The sequence below is a fragment of the Vulpes lagopus genome, chromosome 17, assembly GCF_018345385.1.
Source record: "Vulpes lagopus strain Blue_001 chromosome 17, ASM1834538v1, whole genome shotgun sequence".
Lineage (NCBI taxonomy): Eukaryota > Metazoa > Chordata > Mammalia > Carnivora > Canidae > Vulpes > Vulpes lagopus.
Window position 1 is genome coordinate 20692114 of NC_054840.1, and position 17190 is coordinate 20709303.

The window sequence follows — 17190 nt, forward strand, 5'->3', positions numbered from 1 at the left end:
GATGCTTCCCCCACTTATTTTTCCTACACAGCCAGGCAACTTTGCTCTCCCTGTCACGGTACCATCAGTAAGAGGATATTTTAAAAGCTACACAGAAGAAAAGACTCTGGGCACACCCCATTCTTCTCTCTTTTCCACAAAAACGACTGAATAGCTGTTGAATAGCTCATGTCCCCCACAGCACACCAGGGGCTAACAGGAGGCCAACCCTCTGAGGAGTTCTCTCCTCCCCTAAATTGACTTTGGGGTATTCACTTGATCAGAAGCCAAAGAAGCTGGCAGGAGAACAAGGCCTAATTTTGAGAAGGCGGCAGAGAAGAAAGAACACTGGGACAAGACACAACAAATGCTCACTTCTTGCCACCTCCATTGTATTATTCTTTTTAAATGGGAGAGATGTCTATTTACTGTACTATGTGAGTTCAGCAATTTGGGTACAGGAGACACAGCCCAGATCAGTCGAGCCCACAAAGAGGAGATATATAAATACTCTGAGGAATCCCACAGAAATCCAAGAGCAGGAACCATTGCACAGTTGGGTTTTATGAGAGCTGGAAATCCACAAGAAACAAAAGCCCCTACTCCCTCAGGGGCTGTCTCTGTCATGACTGCTCTATCTCTCCACACATTGCATATTTCCTCTTGACTGCCGTGCTCCTCTGCTTACTACCAGTGTTTGTTCCTCTTTAATTCCACCTTGTCTATGACCTTCGTTTCTTTCAACCTGACTGTACACAAACTTCCAGATCTACTTTCATAGCCACTCTAGCTGTTTCTCCCAGTTCAAATTCTCAAGACCTGGAATTCGTTTAGTCCAAATCATTCCTTTGAACTGTCTTTTGGGGTCATGGCCAGCTAATGGATTAGCTTTGTCCAATCAGCTATGGCCAGAGGCTAAAGTTACTGAGCAGAAAATAGGAGCTGTTGGTGAGATGTACTTTATTCTTCATTTTCAGAATTGTTCCAGCTATTCTGATTCCTTTGTCTCCATAAAAAATTTCAGAATAAAATTGTTTATAGCTGCAAAAAGTCTTGCTGAGATTTTAAAGGAATTATGTTAAACCTACAGGTCACATATTGAAGAATTAATGCCTTGACTGTCCTGTGTGTCTTCCAATCTATGAATATGGTATGTCTCTCATTTATTTAGATCTTCTTTTATTTCTTTCAGCAGCATTTGTTAGCTTTTAGCATGCCAAGTCCTATGCATATTTTATTAGATTTACACTTAAATATTTTTTCTTTGAGGGATTATAAATGTCATTGTACTTTTAATTTGTTTTCACTTCTTTAATGCTAGCCTATAGAAATAGATATGATTTTGTATGTTGATCATGTATGCTGCAACTTCGTTAAAGTAATTTATTAGTTTTGGGAATTTTGTTGTAGATTTCTTGGATTTTTCTACAAAGATTGTCATGCCATTTACAATTAGGGTCAGTTTTTATTTCTTCCTTTCTTATCTCTGTGTCTTTTATTTCCTTTTCTTGCCTTACCGTGCTGGCAAGAGCTCCCAGTACTATTTTGGATAGCGGTAGTAGCGACAGTAGACTCCTTTGCTTTCTTTCCAATCTTAAGGAGAAAACACTGGTTTTTTTCCCACTAGCATGCCATTAATTACAAGTGTTTGTAAATGTTCTTTATCAAATTGAAAAAGTTCCACTTTATTATTTTTCTGAGAGCTTTTATCACAAACACATGTGTTGAATTTTGTCAAATGCTTTCCCAGCATCAATTGATCTGATCACGTAATTTTTTGTCTTTAGCCAGTTGATATGGTGGATTACACTGATTAATTTTCTAATACTGAGCCAGTCTTATATTCCTAGAATAAAATCCACTTGGTCATGATATATAATTATTTTATATATTGCTTAATTTCTATTTGCTAACATTTCAATAAGAATTTTTGCATTTATATTCATGACAGATATTGGTTCATAGTTTTATTTTTGACTATCTTTGTCTGGATTTAGTACCAGGTTAATATTGGCTTCATAGAATTAGCTGGGAATTGTTTCTTCCTCTTCTATTTTCCAAAGAAGATTATGTAAATTGGTGCTTATTCATCTCTAAACATTTCATAGAATTCTCCAGTGAAACCATCTGGGCCTGGAGATTTCTTTTCTGGGGAGGCTTTAATTATGAATTCAATTTCCTAATTGCTATAGGGCTATTCAAATTATCTATTTCATATTGAGTGAGTTGTGGTCATTTGAATGTTTGAGGAATTGATCCATTTCATCTAAATTTGCAAATTTATGTGTGTAGAGTTTTTAGTTGTAATTGCTTATTATTTTTTTTGCATTTATTATTATTTTATTGTTTACAGGGTCTGTAGGAATATCCCATTTCCTTTCTGATATTGGTAATCTGATCTCTCTTTTTTTCTTTGTTAGCCTTATTAAAAGCTTCTTACTTTTATCAAACTTTTCAGAGAACCAACGTTTTCTTCATTAATTTTCTCTATTTTTAAAATTATTATTGACTTCTACTCTTATCCTTATTATTTCCTTCCTTCTGTTCCTATTAAGTTTGTTCTTTTCTAATTTCTTGAAGCAGGAGTTTGGGTTATTGGTTTGAGACTTTTCCTCAATTGACTTTAGCATTCTCCCAGTAGCGCTATAAATTTCTTTCTCAGGACTGCTTTAGTTGAATCCCACACATTTTGATACGTTGTATTTTTATTTGAAGTCACCTCAGTGTTGAAACTTCCTCTTTGGCTTCCTTTGAAACTTCCTCTTTGATTCCTAGATCATTTAGAAATAGGTTGTGTTGTGCCCAAATGTTCGGAGATTTTCCTGTTCTCTTCTGGTCATTAATTTCTTGTTTGAGTCCATTGTAGTGAAGGAACATAATCTCAAGTATTTCAATTCTTTTAAATTTGGTGAGATTTGTTTTGTGGCTCAGGATATGTCAGATCTTGATAATTGTTCTCTGGGTGCTTAAAAGGAGTGTTTATTCTGCTTTTTCTGGGTGGAGCATTCTATAAATGCTGATTGGGTTCTGTTTGTACGTTGAGTCATTCTAAACCCTTGCTGATGTTCTATTTGTCATATCAATTATTAAGAGAATGGTGTTGAAGTCTCTAACTATAATCATGGATTTGTCTATTTCTCCTTCCCCGACTATCAGTTTTATTTCACATATTTTGCAGCTCTCTTGTTTGGTGCATAACACATTTAGGATTGTACTATCTTCTTGGTGGATCGACCCTTTTATATCATTATACAATTATTTTTCTGTCCTGGGTAATTTTCTTTGCTCGGATGTCTATATTTTTATTAATTCACATAGCACAGCATTTGACATCTCAAACTTTGTAGTTCTTTCTCCTAAAGAGGCTGGTAGAAGCAGAGGCTCCCTCTTCTTCACATGGATTACTCTTCTTAGACCCAACCTACCCTCCCTAAAACAGGGCATTTGGGGACAACCTAGGTACCTCATAGAGAAAACACAATTTACTGTTTGTGAATCAGGCAGCATGTTTATTCATAAGAGTCTATAATAGTTGTTTGTGTAACAGCTGTAGTGGCCCAAATATGTTGATAGCCTCGGTTTTAAGATTGAGGTCTTATTTGTTTTCTTTACTGAAACACACATTGGCAGACCCTGAAATAATCAAGATTAAATTTAGGTTATTGGTAAATTATTTCCAAAACCCATTACCTTTCTAAAAATGCCAACTGCCTGTTCAATATCATTCAGTAACTCTAGAAAGAAATGCTTATAGTAGTCATGAAGGAAACATAATGGTAGTGGTGTGCTGTAAATAGTAAACACTTTCTAAAATAATAATAATGATAATGATGATGCCCTCATTTCATTTCCTTGTTATAAGTTATCCTAACACAACTGATTTCAAGATACCAAGGTAAGGTCACTGATCATGTAGTTGGAAGAGATGCATACAGTTGGCTTTCATGACTGGCAGAGACCACCACACATCACTGCATCAAGGGAATAAAGAGAGGCCAGTGTAAGATAATGGGGAGTGATCATCCCAATACATAGCTGATTTAAAGGCATTTGAGTGACCTACGGATCTCCAATTTATGATTGCAGGAAAAAATGCGATCCAAACTCCTTAGCCAGCCATTCAAAATCCCTGACTCTCTGCTTCCTTTCTACCTTTCTAGCTTATTTCTAGCTCTCTTACTTTTGATCATTATAATCAAGACACACTGTTTGTGGTTTCCCAAGCCTATGTCTGTTACTCTACTTATATTCTTCCCTCTTGTTGGGATGTTCTTCCTCATTATATATTTTTGGAAATGTCTCTTCCTTCTTTAGTCCTGGATATCCCCCTTACCTAAGTCAACAATGCAAATACAAAGTTCTATGCTCCTGAAAGGTCATTTGTAGGGCTGTATATCAACATATATCATGACTTCATTTATATATCCTCCTTCCCTCTAGATGGAGAACTCCGTGAACACAAAAGTCTTGTCTTGTTGCTTCTGTATTTTCATCACTTAGGGTGGAGTTTGTCTTATGAGACAAGCTTAGTGAATACACAAATGAATGTATGAATGAGTGAATATAAATAAATAATAACAATAAAAATAATAAAAATAAAAGCCAACTCTCATGTGGCACATACCATGTAGCAAAAATCGTGAGCATTCCACGTATCTTAAGTAATTTAATCCTTAAATTAATAACTTGTTTTCCATCCCCATTTTATAACTAATAAAACTGAGGCCCAGAGGATATAAGAGATTTGTATAATCAAGGTCACATGGCTCACAAGTGATGGACCTGGGTATTTAGCTGCATCAGACTTTTTTCACCTCTTGGCTCTTTCTGACTCCTCCCTAATTGGTAGCAGTCTTGGGAAAACAAACATTTCCAAGTACATTTGTGACTGCAGTAACTAAATGCCCTCGCTGTCCTATAATTCAGGTCACTCCGGGACCATTAGCTATCTGGATGCGTCTCCTGCCATGGGGAATTTATAGAGAAAAGCAATGTGTTTAATTAAGTGGTTGTCGAAAACACCCACCCAGTATAAATGGTTTCTGGCAACAGAGGTGCTTTTGTTGCTGCCAGAGTCCTGCCACAGGTCATTAACATCTTAATGGATTTGAGGCACTTTCCAGCTTGAGTGCTTTCACCCAAGGATGCAAGAGGTCTTTTGGAGGCCCAGAAAAACGGAGGCAGGACCCGATGGATAGACCCTGCTAGTGTCAGTGAAGGGTTTCAAACAGTAGATAACTCTCTCAGAATTAAATTCAAGTTCATGATGCGTTCTGAGCCTCTACATGCCAGATACTACTGGGAGGTGGGCAGAGATGGGCTTGGAGAGAAGTGAATCAGAATCAGGCCCCGCCTTAAGGAATGCTTTCCTCACAGTGCTCACAGTAAACCATGCTATATGTAGTACAACGTGACCAGAAAGAAGAAAAGGATTATTCTGACTGAATTAATATGGAAAGGCTTTATAGACATAGCACCTCTGAAGGACAGGAAAGTTCTGAACAAACATATAGGAGAGAATGACATACAGAATAAGCAAGTGAGTGAGTATAATCATGATGATCATGCCAAAGTATTGTGTCAGGAACTTTTAGAAACCAGGAGGCTGTTCACTTTGACCAAGGATTTGTAAAGGGGTTTAACAGTAAATAAGATTAGAAGGCAAAATTCATTCCATAACACGCAGGGTTTTGAGGATGCAACAGGAGAATATGGAGGCAATGGGGAGCCACGAAAGTCCTCTGATGAGAAGCACAAGAGTGACCTACCTGAACAAGGGTTTCTTAAATTTTAACGTACATAGAAATCAACTGGGGATCCTGTGAAAACACAGACTTAGGTTTAGTATGTCTGGCGTGGGTCCTGAGGATTAGCACTGCTAACAAATCCCTAGATGATGCTGATGTACTCATTCTAAGACCATTCTGAGTAACAAGGTCTAGAATAGGATGTATGCAAAAATGGATGGGGTTGGGTATGAGATACATTTCAGAATGTTAATTCAATTTGCATAGTATGCTTATTACTCATGACCAGAAAGATGAGAAATCCCTGATTTCCAGGGTTCTTTGGGGTCTTTCTACTTTTTAAAAATGATCAGTAGCAATATTGTTCATTACAAAAGTAGTTCATCATGCCTTAAAATTAGACTGGAACAAGATAAAGTTATGATTTGCCTTAGCCCATCAGTGGCACCCACCTGCCCCTGCAGGCATTGGACTTTTGAATTGACTCTAGGAAAACACTAAATAAAGTCAAATGAATGGCACAGGGAGTATGATCTGGAGAAGAAAAGAGGAAAAGTTCTTTGAACCTCCTCAGTAAGTCTCTGCCCTCCTCTCTGCAAACAACAGACAATCCACAAAGAAACCAGACACAGGCACAATGACCATTTAGGCCACTTAAGCCACAGTGATCACTGTCTTAGGAGATGAAAACTCATGAAAAGCAGCAAGAGACACAGGATGAGAAGACAAGGAGGCTGGGTGAGGGGTACTGTGAAGGCAAGCCCTCCTACAACCTTAATAAGTAGTTGCCCTTAGGCAAGCCATTTAATCTCTGGGTTTCTTCACTCATAAAATAAAGCCAAGAGTTCTTCTTGGCCTCCTCCCATGGATCTGTCTGAGTATCAAATGCAAGGGCTGGTGTGAAAAGTGGTCACCCATAGTGCCACTTTGGGGATCCATTAATGCCAGGGCACCCTGTGCCTGAGAAATATTCCCCTGTTGTCTGTTCCCCAGCAATCCTTTCTCTCTCAGGATGCCTCTCTTTTTATTTAAACTACCAGCATAACTCTTTCTGTCTGTGAAATCTGTCTAAATCAAGCAGAGATGTCCTACACGCTTTCATGTAGCCCACCCAGCCCAAGAAACAGACTTGTGACTTTATCCCATCAGTTTCTGCTGGAAGAAAGACAGACTATAATCCAATAAGGGGCACATGTGGAATCTGGGCACAACAGCAAAAGGATCATTTTAGCAAAAGTCAAGGCAGCACAATACATCAGAGCCCCAGTTCTGTTTTCATCTCTGTTACACTTCTGAGTCTTGATTTACTCACCTGCAAACTGGAGGCAATGTTTCCTACCTCAAATAATTGCTATGAAGATTGGATTAAATGTAGCAGAGCACTTTTTAACTACAAAGTGCTATAGAATATTCTTTTTTTAAAGGATCAAAACATAAATGGAGAAGGCCTTATATATTTTCATTTCTCTTTCCACTTGTGGAGTCTCACTCTGCCCTACTGGTAAATATCCCTCACTGAGTGCTTCAATTTTAAAAGAATAATATAAACCCTTAAATTTGTGTAACCACTGACAGTTTGGAAAGTAATCACCCAATAATAGATGAATGATCAAGTACCTTTACAAAAACTACATGATAACAAGGAAAAATACAAGGAAAAGCCTAAGGGAAGTGCCATTTAGAGATCATCAAAATCAGACGTATTATACCAGTATCACAGCAAATGCAGGGAAATCACTTATCAGGACATGTGGTACAATTTAAATGTCCCATAAAGGTTATTTATTAATATTATAACCAATCTTTGGCAAAGATGTGTGAAGAAAAGCTACTAGGAAAAATACACCGAAAACTAACAGTGGCTTTGCTTCTTTCAAAGACAGTGAATTTCTAATGGACTAAAGACTGTATTAAAACAAATACCCTAATTAAAAAACCAAATGGCAAAACCTACTTGTTTACTGAGCTATACTGATAGTGAGTAGCAGGACCAGGATTCGAACCTAATCATCAGACTCAAAAAACAAAACAAAACAAAACAACAGAAACACACACACACACACACACACACACACACACAAACAAAACAAAAACAAAAACCATCTGATTCCAAATTCAAGACTCTCTATCTCAGTGGGTTCAGGGGAAGGTAGGCGATGAAACACCGTAAGTATTTTCCAGAAAGATGAAGAGTGAGAGTTACTTGACCCCCAGCCACTGGAGGCAAGTCTTCTCATTTAAAAATAAGAGGAATGAGAACATCTGCCCCACCACTTTGGACTAATGTGTTGGAGAGAAGATCCCATCTCCTCCTGCCTCCTTAAGCACTGTATACAAAGACATCTTGAGTACATTCTACTGAAGAGCCACTTCATTGCCATTATAACACAATTTTTGAGACTTCACAGAGTGTCAAGGTGTTCTCCTTGGTGTTGCCTTAATGGATCACTTCTAAAACCATACACACAATTTCTTCAAAAAGTTCTTTCCCAGAAGGGCCAAGAAGGACAGTGAGAGGAGGAAATAAAGTTAAGATAAATACCACCCTGTCTTAACAACTACAGAGGCATATATAACTCCAGGATGGACTGGACTGGAGGCCTGGGTCCTAACTGGAGTCTTCTTAGGGTTCTATTCTTAATGGTTTCAGCTAACTGGGATCTAGCTGGAGTTGATGGTTGCATATCTACAGTTCTCTGCTTGGCCTCTCTGTCCATCATTCTCATATCTTCACCCAAGTGCCTCCAAACTAATTTTTCTAATCTGACTGAATAATACACCTGTATATATTTAGGACGTCACAAAGCAGCTCACTTGAATTTGGTTGATATCCCTTGGAAAATGCCTTTACTAACTTAATATTACTTAATGCCCTTAGATTCTAGAGAAGGTAAGACGATAAGAAACAAAATATGTCAGGATTACTGTCCCTTTTGAAAAAACTACTTAAGAGATAGTATCTGGATCCATATGTAAAGCCATCCATTCAACATCTCCATGTGCACCCTCTATGGACATCTCACACACATTTTTCCCCCAAAACTGTATTCAGCAAGTTCTATAAAAAGCAAATGACAAGATTGTTGGCATAATTAAATGAGATTGCATGCACAAAGTTCTTTCTGCAACGTTTGGCATATGGCGTGTTCTCAATAACGTAGTTATCATTTCCTTCTAAACCTGGAATGGTGGCAGAGTGAACCCATCAGTTTCCCAGGCCAAAGCCCAAGAGTTGCCCTGAACTCCTTCCTCACAGACGATTAAACACAGAGATCCACAAAGTCCAGCTCTGTGGCTTATTAGTTTGCCTCTCAGTCCCAAATGCACCCTTCAGTACATGCCCTATGCTAAACAACAGAATTCCATTAAGCATTTCTTCTTTAAAGTGTGCCCCTTGTTACACTTTTGCAGTAGAGAGCACAAGAGGGATGTAACAAAAAGAAGAGGCTTTTTATAATTTCCAGCCTGGACTGAGGATCAGCTCTGTAGGTATGAGAACAGCTATGGACTCTGGCCAAAGCCTCATGCCCAGAACATGGACCCTCAGCAACCTTACAGCCTTCACTTGGCAATAAGCTTCCTTCAGCTGTCTGTTCAGGGTTCTTTAATGGAAAAGGTGACTTTTGTGGAATTGTATAATAGTTTTTCTAAATGCTGGAAAAATATTCCCTCAATTTTTCATGTGTGTTATTGCAGCATCACAGCCACAGACATGACATACTTTTAAGTTTAATCTGCATTGTCAAAATGTTCTCTGTCACTTTCTTGAGTTTAGACAATCAACAAAGCAATAAATGGAGCTCTGATCTCTCATGTTTGCTGACTTCCATGGTTTACTTGCTGCCACCAGGGTCAATTCCAAGCTACCAATGTGACAGCACTGAAGGCACAGTTGAGAAGAGGTGCACAGTGGCACGCCATCATGTAGCATTTCCACTACACAAATACAGTAGGCATGAAGATCCAATGGAACAGAAAAATGAAGTAAAAAAGTCAGAAAGTAAGTTTTTCAGTATATTGCCTTTGTTTTAAATTTATTTAGTGTGGAATTTTATATTTTAATCATTAACAATCATTCCTAAGATTATAACATTCACCTGTCATAAACCAGTGTGGACCAGCCCTGGCCTAGCATTGCATCAGACCCCACTTGTACTGCACAGTATCTGATTTGTCATCCAACCTTCCACCCCTGCACTGATCCTTCACATTTCCAACATGTATAGGCCATACACCTTCATTCACAATTCCAAATCCAATAAAGCCCTGAGAATAGTAAACGCACCTTGTGGTAAAACCCGATCTTAACCAACATGAAGCCATTTCTTCTATTTTTATTATCACATATTTCCCTGCAAAAATGTTAATGTGTTTGATTAATGGGGGGGGGGCTGTCCTAGACTTCTACTGGGGGCGCAAAATAAAACACATATGCATTGTTTTACCTTTCTAAAATCTGACACATTCTCAATCTGATTCACATATGGCTCCAAGGGCTTTAGATAAGGGATTGTGGCCTTCAGTGATCTTTATAAAACAGAAATACAGTCACACTTTTGTCACCCATCAGTGTCTCCCCATCGCCTATGAGGTAGAATCTAAGTTCTTAAACCTGATACTTAAGGCCTTCAAGCACTCATGATAGTGCCCACATCACCTTTCTATATCAAATCACTTCTGGGACTCTGATCACCCATGACTAAAGGTTGAGCTGAGCTCATTAGTCACCCCACACCTACACCTTACTCCCTTTGGGAAAGAATCAGAACCCAGCTAGTGTGGGGTTGCAGTCTGCCTTCCTCACTTTTTCTGTTATCTGCCCACTTCTTCACCCCTCATCTCCATTTTCTATCCATTAAAAGGCAATCACAAAACCAGCAAGGCTGTAGTGAACATAAAGCAAGTTCATGGACATGAAGTTCTTTTGTAATGTGCTGTATACATGAGAAGGGTTTTCACTCTTATCATTCTGAAACTGAAATACTTGTTTGAAAGCGAATATTCTTTAAACTATTGGATAGTAGCTAGGAGTTTCTCATTTCCATAAAAGGAACTAACCATTGATGTGCATAAAGCCCAGTCATATCTATCACACACAAAAAAAAGTGTTACACTTGAAAAGAGTCTTGTGTGGTTGATGCAGTTGGGAAAGCTGTTATATAGTATATCCTCTGTAACTCATAAGAATTGAATGGATGGATCTCATCTCAGTAGAAAAAAGAGAAAAGGAGACAAGAGTAGCTGCCAGGCTCTCACTTTAGTGTGCCTGTGTATTTATAGGTTCCTTTAGTTTTTTGTTTTGTTTTGCTGTTGTTATTTGGGAGAGGAGGGGTTGGATATCATTTGACTATTTTTATGGTCGTATTTACCTTCCCTACATTGGTGTGTTACAAATAAACAAAGACTTTATTGCGAAAGGTCATTCAGAATCTCTAGGCATGCCCTTCCTTTGATAAATGCCTCCCATCTTCTGCTTGAACAGTCACAGTGACTGGGAACCTATTCATTTAGCCCAAATGCCTGAACCTCTTAGTTACAATTGGCAGCGCTTTCTCTACAAGAAGGCAGTCTAAATCAGCTTTAAAACTTAACAGGCAAAGAAAAGCAACTGTCAAATTCTTACTATGGTAGAAATGACTGGAATCAAATCTTTCTCAATAGATGGCAGGAAGAGGTATAGAAAGATTTCGACAGAGAGGAAGACCAAAGAGAACACAAAAGACTACCATCTAAAGAGGAGAAATGGGGGTTGGGAGCACCTCTGCGGCTTAATTGGTTAAGTGTCTGACTCTTGGTTTTGGCTCAGGTCATGATCTTGAGGTCACGGGATTGAGCCCCATGTCGAGCTCCACACTCAGCATGGAGTTGGCTTTGGATTCTCTCTCCCTTTCCCTTTCCTTCCCTCTTTCCTTCCCTTCTGCTCCCTCTCTCTCAAAATAAAATAAATCTTTAAAAAGAATAAAATAAAGAGGGGAAATGGTTCCAAAGTGCAAAGGAAGAAAGTCTGACAGCATATGACAATGATTGCTTAAAATTTCAAGTAAACAGGATACATCCCTCATTATTCTCTCTAATATAAATGAATACCACAAAGCAAAAGAGAAATAGAAAACTAGTTGCCAGATAGTCCTTACTAACTCTTTGAGCTTCCCATTAGGGTCAGAGCTAGGTGCAAAACTTGAGTCTTTGAGGCGTAAACTGTTCAAATATACCTGAAAACTTCTGGCCTTATTAATCATCCCAGTTGATGTTAAATCAAACAGACAGAATTATGGTGCTAAGTCTCAATGCAGATCATAGTCTCCTTTGTTTTTGGACAAATTAAATCTATTGGCCTTTATAATCACTGAACAAAAACACTCAAACCAACAAACAAAAATAAGACAAATTTCCATACAAATAAGACAAACAATTAAAACACGCACTATTAAAGAAATTGTTGATTCTATTATTTGAGAATTCAAAATGCCACACCTGGATTTTGAAAGACACCATTCATGTATTTTTTCTTATAAATGAAATTCATTGTAGAAACAAAATAGGTAAGTGTCTTTTTCTGATTAGACCTTCAGAATTTAAGTAGACATCTGTCCTAATCAAGACAGACATTTTATCTGCACAAGTCAAATTTAACCTTGCACATGGAAGGTGGGGTGTAAAATGTGCATTGGTAAAAATGAATAAGTAGAAAACCTAAATTATAGACTTTTCTTCTCATTACAGATAACCCAGAGATGAAAGAGATAGAGAAGGATAGAACAGAAATAAGGGCAGAGGTAACTGAACAAACAAACACAAAAGGACTTTACCAATAGTTAGAACTTGTGAACAGAGGAGGAACACTGACATCTGTTGAAAATCCCCTATGGGCTGGGGCGTAAGAGTTTCACCATGCTTTCTCACTTAGCCCTTGTAACAATTCCTCAGGTGCATATCATAATCTCTAGTCTAAACATGAAGAAACAAATGCTTAGAAATGGTCAATTTGGCTTTCCAAGCTCATTTTTATTCAGTTCATAGAACCCCTTTGAGACAATAATGTAATATGGCAGTCAGTCAGATGGACCCACAGATGATCTGGTTCTACATTCCATTGACTGAAGGAGTTGTTCTGCTGGACTGGAAGGTTGAACATTCAAGTGTTGCCCATCACCCACCACCAGAAAACAAAAACAAAAACAAAAACAAACAAACAAACAAAAAACTTAGTCAAAGAAGATGTCCTGCCCAGGGGTGAAAGATTAAATGATTCTTTTTACTCGAAGTGTAGGAATTACTGAGCTTTTCTGCTGGAGCCTTTGGAGCCAGAAAACTCACTGAACCAACTGAGTATCCAAAATAGAGTTCTAACTACATTCTTCATTTAATACTATAGATTCTATAGCAGAAAAGAGGTGTCTCTTTCTCTTATTATGCGAATGTATCACTTATCATTGTAAAGACCATGGCATTCCTAATAGTCTCCTGGTAAGCAAAGAAAAAGTCATAGACACCAAAGTTTCTGGGCAAGACACAAAGGTAACCATCTTCATGGTGTCATTTGCAATGAAAGCTAAGATAAGCCTTGGGGATAAATGGAGCACTTATTAAAGGAATAAGGACTCAAGTGTTAGACTTGGTTTTTATCCTAATTTTGGACGGATGGCCTGTCTTCTCTATCCTGCATTTCCTTGGTTTCATGGGCCCATGTTACCATACATAAGATAAAATTCGAACTGTATACATTGACCTCATTCATCTTTTCTAACCTTCTTTTTCACTGTACCCAGAGTGGGATGGTTACTAGCCTGATATGGCTGGAAGAGAGTACTTGTAAGAGACAGAGGTTGGAACCAAAGAGATTGGTGAGGAGGCCAATGCCATATTCCTTGAGAGCCATGATGAGGGTCTTACCTAAGCGAGTCAGGGTGATAGCTGAGTGAAGCGACTAGCCCAGAAAATTGTTGTAGGAGTCAAACCTAGTAATGCATCAGCCATAGGGCACCACAAAACTTTCTTTTGTAACTGGGGGATATGCCAGTCAATTCTTACATGGCATCCAGAAGCAATTCTTCCACATGTCTATCTCCTATTCTGTTATAGTGGTGTTAAAGAAAATGCTAGATTTCTATTGTCCTTCACTTAGCCATAACTACTCACTCTGTCAAGAGCCAGAAGCCTTGAATTGTCTCTCCAGAAGTCTTGGCTATGTGGCCTTTCAAGTCTTCCATGGCAGTCTCAATGGCCCCAGGCTGAATGGGAAAAAGAAAATACCTGGTTTAGAGAAAACTGAGCCCTCTTTTTGCTTATGATTAGTGAGTATAACCTGTAGTCTCCTCCAGAAAGCTGATGGGAAGATAGGTCTTGCGTTTGTCTGTTTGTTCTAGGCTCAGCCTGACAGGGAACTTAGTCTTGAACTTTGGTATTTACTAAGATGTTCTTCTTGGGTGGAACCAAAGTGATCTGAGTCCTCTCTTCCATGATCATACTCATACTTTCTCATAGAAATGAAAAGAACCATTTTCAGAGTGCCAGTTTTCTTTGACAAGCATGTTTATCAGAAAGTTCAAAGGATTTTGCAATATATATATATATATATTTTTTTAAATCAAACCTTTCTCTCTTCAAAGAGCACATGGCAATATAACATCTAAGAGAAACCTTTTTCTTTTTTTTCTTTAAATATTTTATTTATTTATTCATGAAAGACAGAGAGAGAGAGAGAGAGAGGCAGAGACATAGGCAGAGAGAAAAGCAGGCTCCTTGCAGGGAGCCCGATGTGGGACTCGATCCTGGGACTCCATGATCACGCCCCGGGCTGAAGGCAGATGCTCAACCACTGAACCTCCTAGGTGTCCCGAAAAACTTTTTCTAATATTCTTACCATAATTTTAGCTGACTCTGGAGAATTAACTTTTTTTCTCCTTGCCTTGCATTCTTTACCCTTCTCCAAACAGGTGTTCCTCCTATGGGCCTACTACCTCTTGTTTAAAAGCTGATTAACCCTTTTCTGATAAGAAATTCATAGACCTCTAGCTCAGTGATTCCTAAACTTCAGTGTACATGAGAATCAAAAACATAATGCTGGGCATTGTTTTCAGAGTTTCTGAGTTTATAGGTCTGGAGTGGGCCCAAGCATCTGTATTTCCAACAAGTTCACAGGTGATGCTATTGGTGTGGGACTGTACTATGAGAACTGTGGCTCTCTAGACAATTACTCTCAACCTTGAGTACACATCAAAATCACCAAGGGAGCTTTTACAAATTCTAATGCCCAGGCCTCACACCAGAGCAATCATATCAGATACTCAGTGGATGGGACCCACATATCAGTACATCAGGATTTTTTTAAAGCATGCCAGATGACTCCAATGTGTAGCCAAGGTTGAGAACCACTGCAGCCCAGGGATTATCTAGTTTAAGACATTTAATTTTATAGGTGTGGAAACAGGGGCCAGTGTGGGGAAGTAACTTGTCAAGTTCACTCAGCTAAGATGTGGTAGAGACAAGACAAGAAAATAGACATTCCATTGCCCCACCTACAATGCAGTACTGGCCTCATTCCCAGCCCTGAGCTACTGACAAGTAGGTTGCCAGTTCTTGAATATTCTCTATATAACAGGACTTTAATACTAACCACATATTCTCTAATATTAACATTTCCAATCCTCCCAGGCTGAGACTCTCTTCTCACAAAAGGAAACCAGGATACTAGGATGGCCTAGGACCCATTCAAATACCTTTTCCTCTCAGAGGTAGGGTGGTGGTAGGATTTGGGTTTGTTTGCTTTCTCAGCGATAAAAGGCTTTGAAATATTTTGGCCACAGAATCCATTGGTCATGGGAAAAAGAAACTTATAATAGGAGAATCCATATATGAAAATGAGGAAAAGAATGGCACTGCTTCAGATGAAGTGGTGGGAAATGGTATAGAGCTTTCCCTACTTAGGTCTGCACCTCCCCATCCAATTCACTTAGCACAGCCCACGTCATCCAGGAAATGTCCATCGAACAGAGTCAAGTGACCTGGGTTCCTGTTCCAGATCTCTTATAAATCAATTCTGTGACCTGTAGCCAATGATTTGAGTTTTCTTGGCCTCCATTTCTTTATCTATAAAGACGAATGAGGAGACTGAATAAAAGCTTTCTGAGCCAAGCTGATGATGAAAGCCTCCTGGAAGTCTTTAAGAAAATATGATCACAGCCCTTATACCAAGACATTCTGATTTTCTCATTTTAACACATTTCCTGTTGAATTGAATAGTCAGCCAGTGGACTGAATAATTTCCGACTCCTTTGTCATTCTCTGCGGCTGGTTCACGGATTGTCAGAAAGCTAATATGGCAGCCCATGCCTAGTGGAAGCTGTGAGTCATAAAATCAGTAAGTTCTGGAGCATCAATCAAGTATGCCTTGAGCCCCCACTGACAGAGAAGGCTGCATCAACATCACTGTTCTAGTGACCCTACTGGCAGGACCAAACTATGCTGGAGGGAAATCCTTTATGATCCCATGACAATGTTCCCATCTCCAACTCGAACTCCCTGTGATACAGCCTGGCTGCATCAGGCCCACTGCTCAAAATCATACTTTCTTTGATGATTCATCCTATTTTTCCTGTCTCTTTTCTTATATCCACATAATTTATTCCTCAGCTAATATAGCTCAGTAGTGAAACTAATACTTTGCAGAAGAAAAAAAAACTGTAAGTGAAATTGGAGAATAATGAAATAATCCTAAAATAAGCATTTTGTTGAATGCTTCTACACCAGGCACTTTGCCAGAACATGTGAAGATGAATATAAAATTGTAGAATTTTTCAAAACCTTACTTGTCTTCCTGAAGGAAAGCATTTGGCAAAATCTACCAAAAATGATCTCTCCTTTGATCTAGACATTCACATTCCACTTCTCTGAAGTCATACTATGGATGTTCTTGCATATGTGCAAAATGACAGATGTTTATGCAGTACTCTTTGCAGCCTTATTTATGAATAGCAAAATTTTGGAAACAAGGCAAATATAGATCAATAGGGGACTTGTTAGATATAATAGAGGACATATCCATACAACAGAACATGATGAATGTGCAAAAAAAATTGGAAATCTGTGTTAACATGGAAAGATTTCAAAATGCATTATTAAATGAAAGAAAAAATGTTCAGAAGACAGGGTAAATATGCTGCATTTTTGTACAAAAAGAGAAGGGATAAGAACAAATATTTGCACATGCTTGTATATGCTAAAGCAACTCTAGAGGGATACCTAGAAAATGTTAACAGTGGTCTCCTATGGTTGGTGGGGGGAGGCACTTGATGGGACAGTGAATGGAGGTGATGTTTTACTGTATACCTTTTCAAAACTTAAACATTGAACATCAGTGTGGCTTCTACAAAATGGTTGGGAAGTCTCTGGAGTTCTGCCAACATCCTCACTGAGTGTGGTGTTCTCACCTTCAGCAGAAACAGTGGTTGTGACTTTATGGAAC

At 38.6% G+C, this 17190-nt stretch overlaps 1 protein-coding gene across 31 annotated transcripts in view; it reads right to left on the reverse strand.

The window, feature by feature from the left end:
• Positions 1 to 17190, reverse strand: part of TPRG1 (tumor protein p63 regulated 1) — a 287018-nt gene that overhangs the window by 85420 nt on the left and 184408 nt on the right. For all 31 annotated transcript variants that reach the window (XM_041731589.1, XM_041731582.1, XM_041731584.1 and 28 more), the window contains one exon: positions 13866 to 13957. In XM_041731589.1, coding sequence (XP_041587523.1) covers positions 13866 to 13957 — 92 coding nt within the window. The remainder of the gene's footprint in view (positions 1 to 13865; positions 13958 to 17190) is intronic.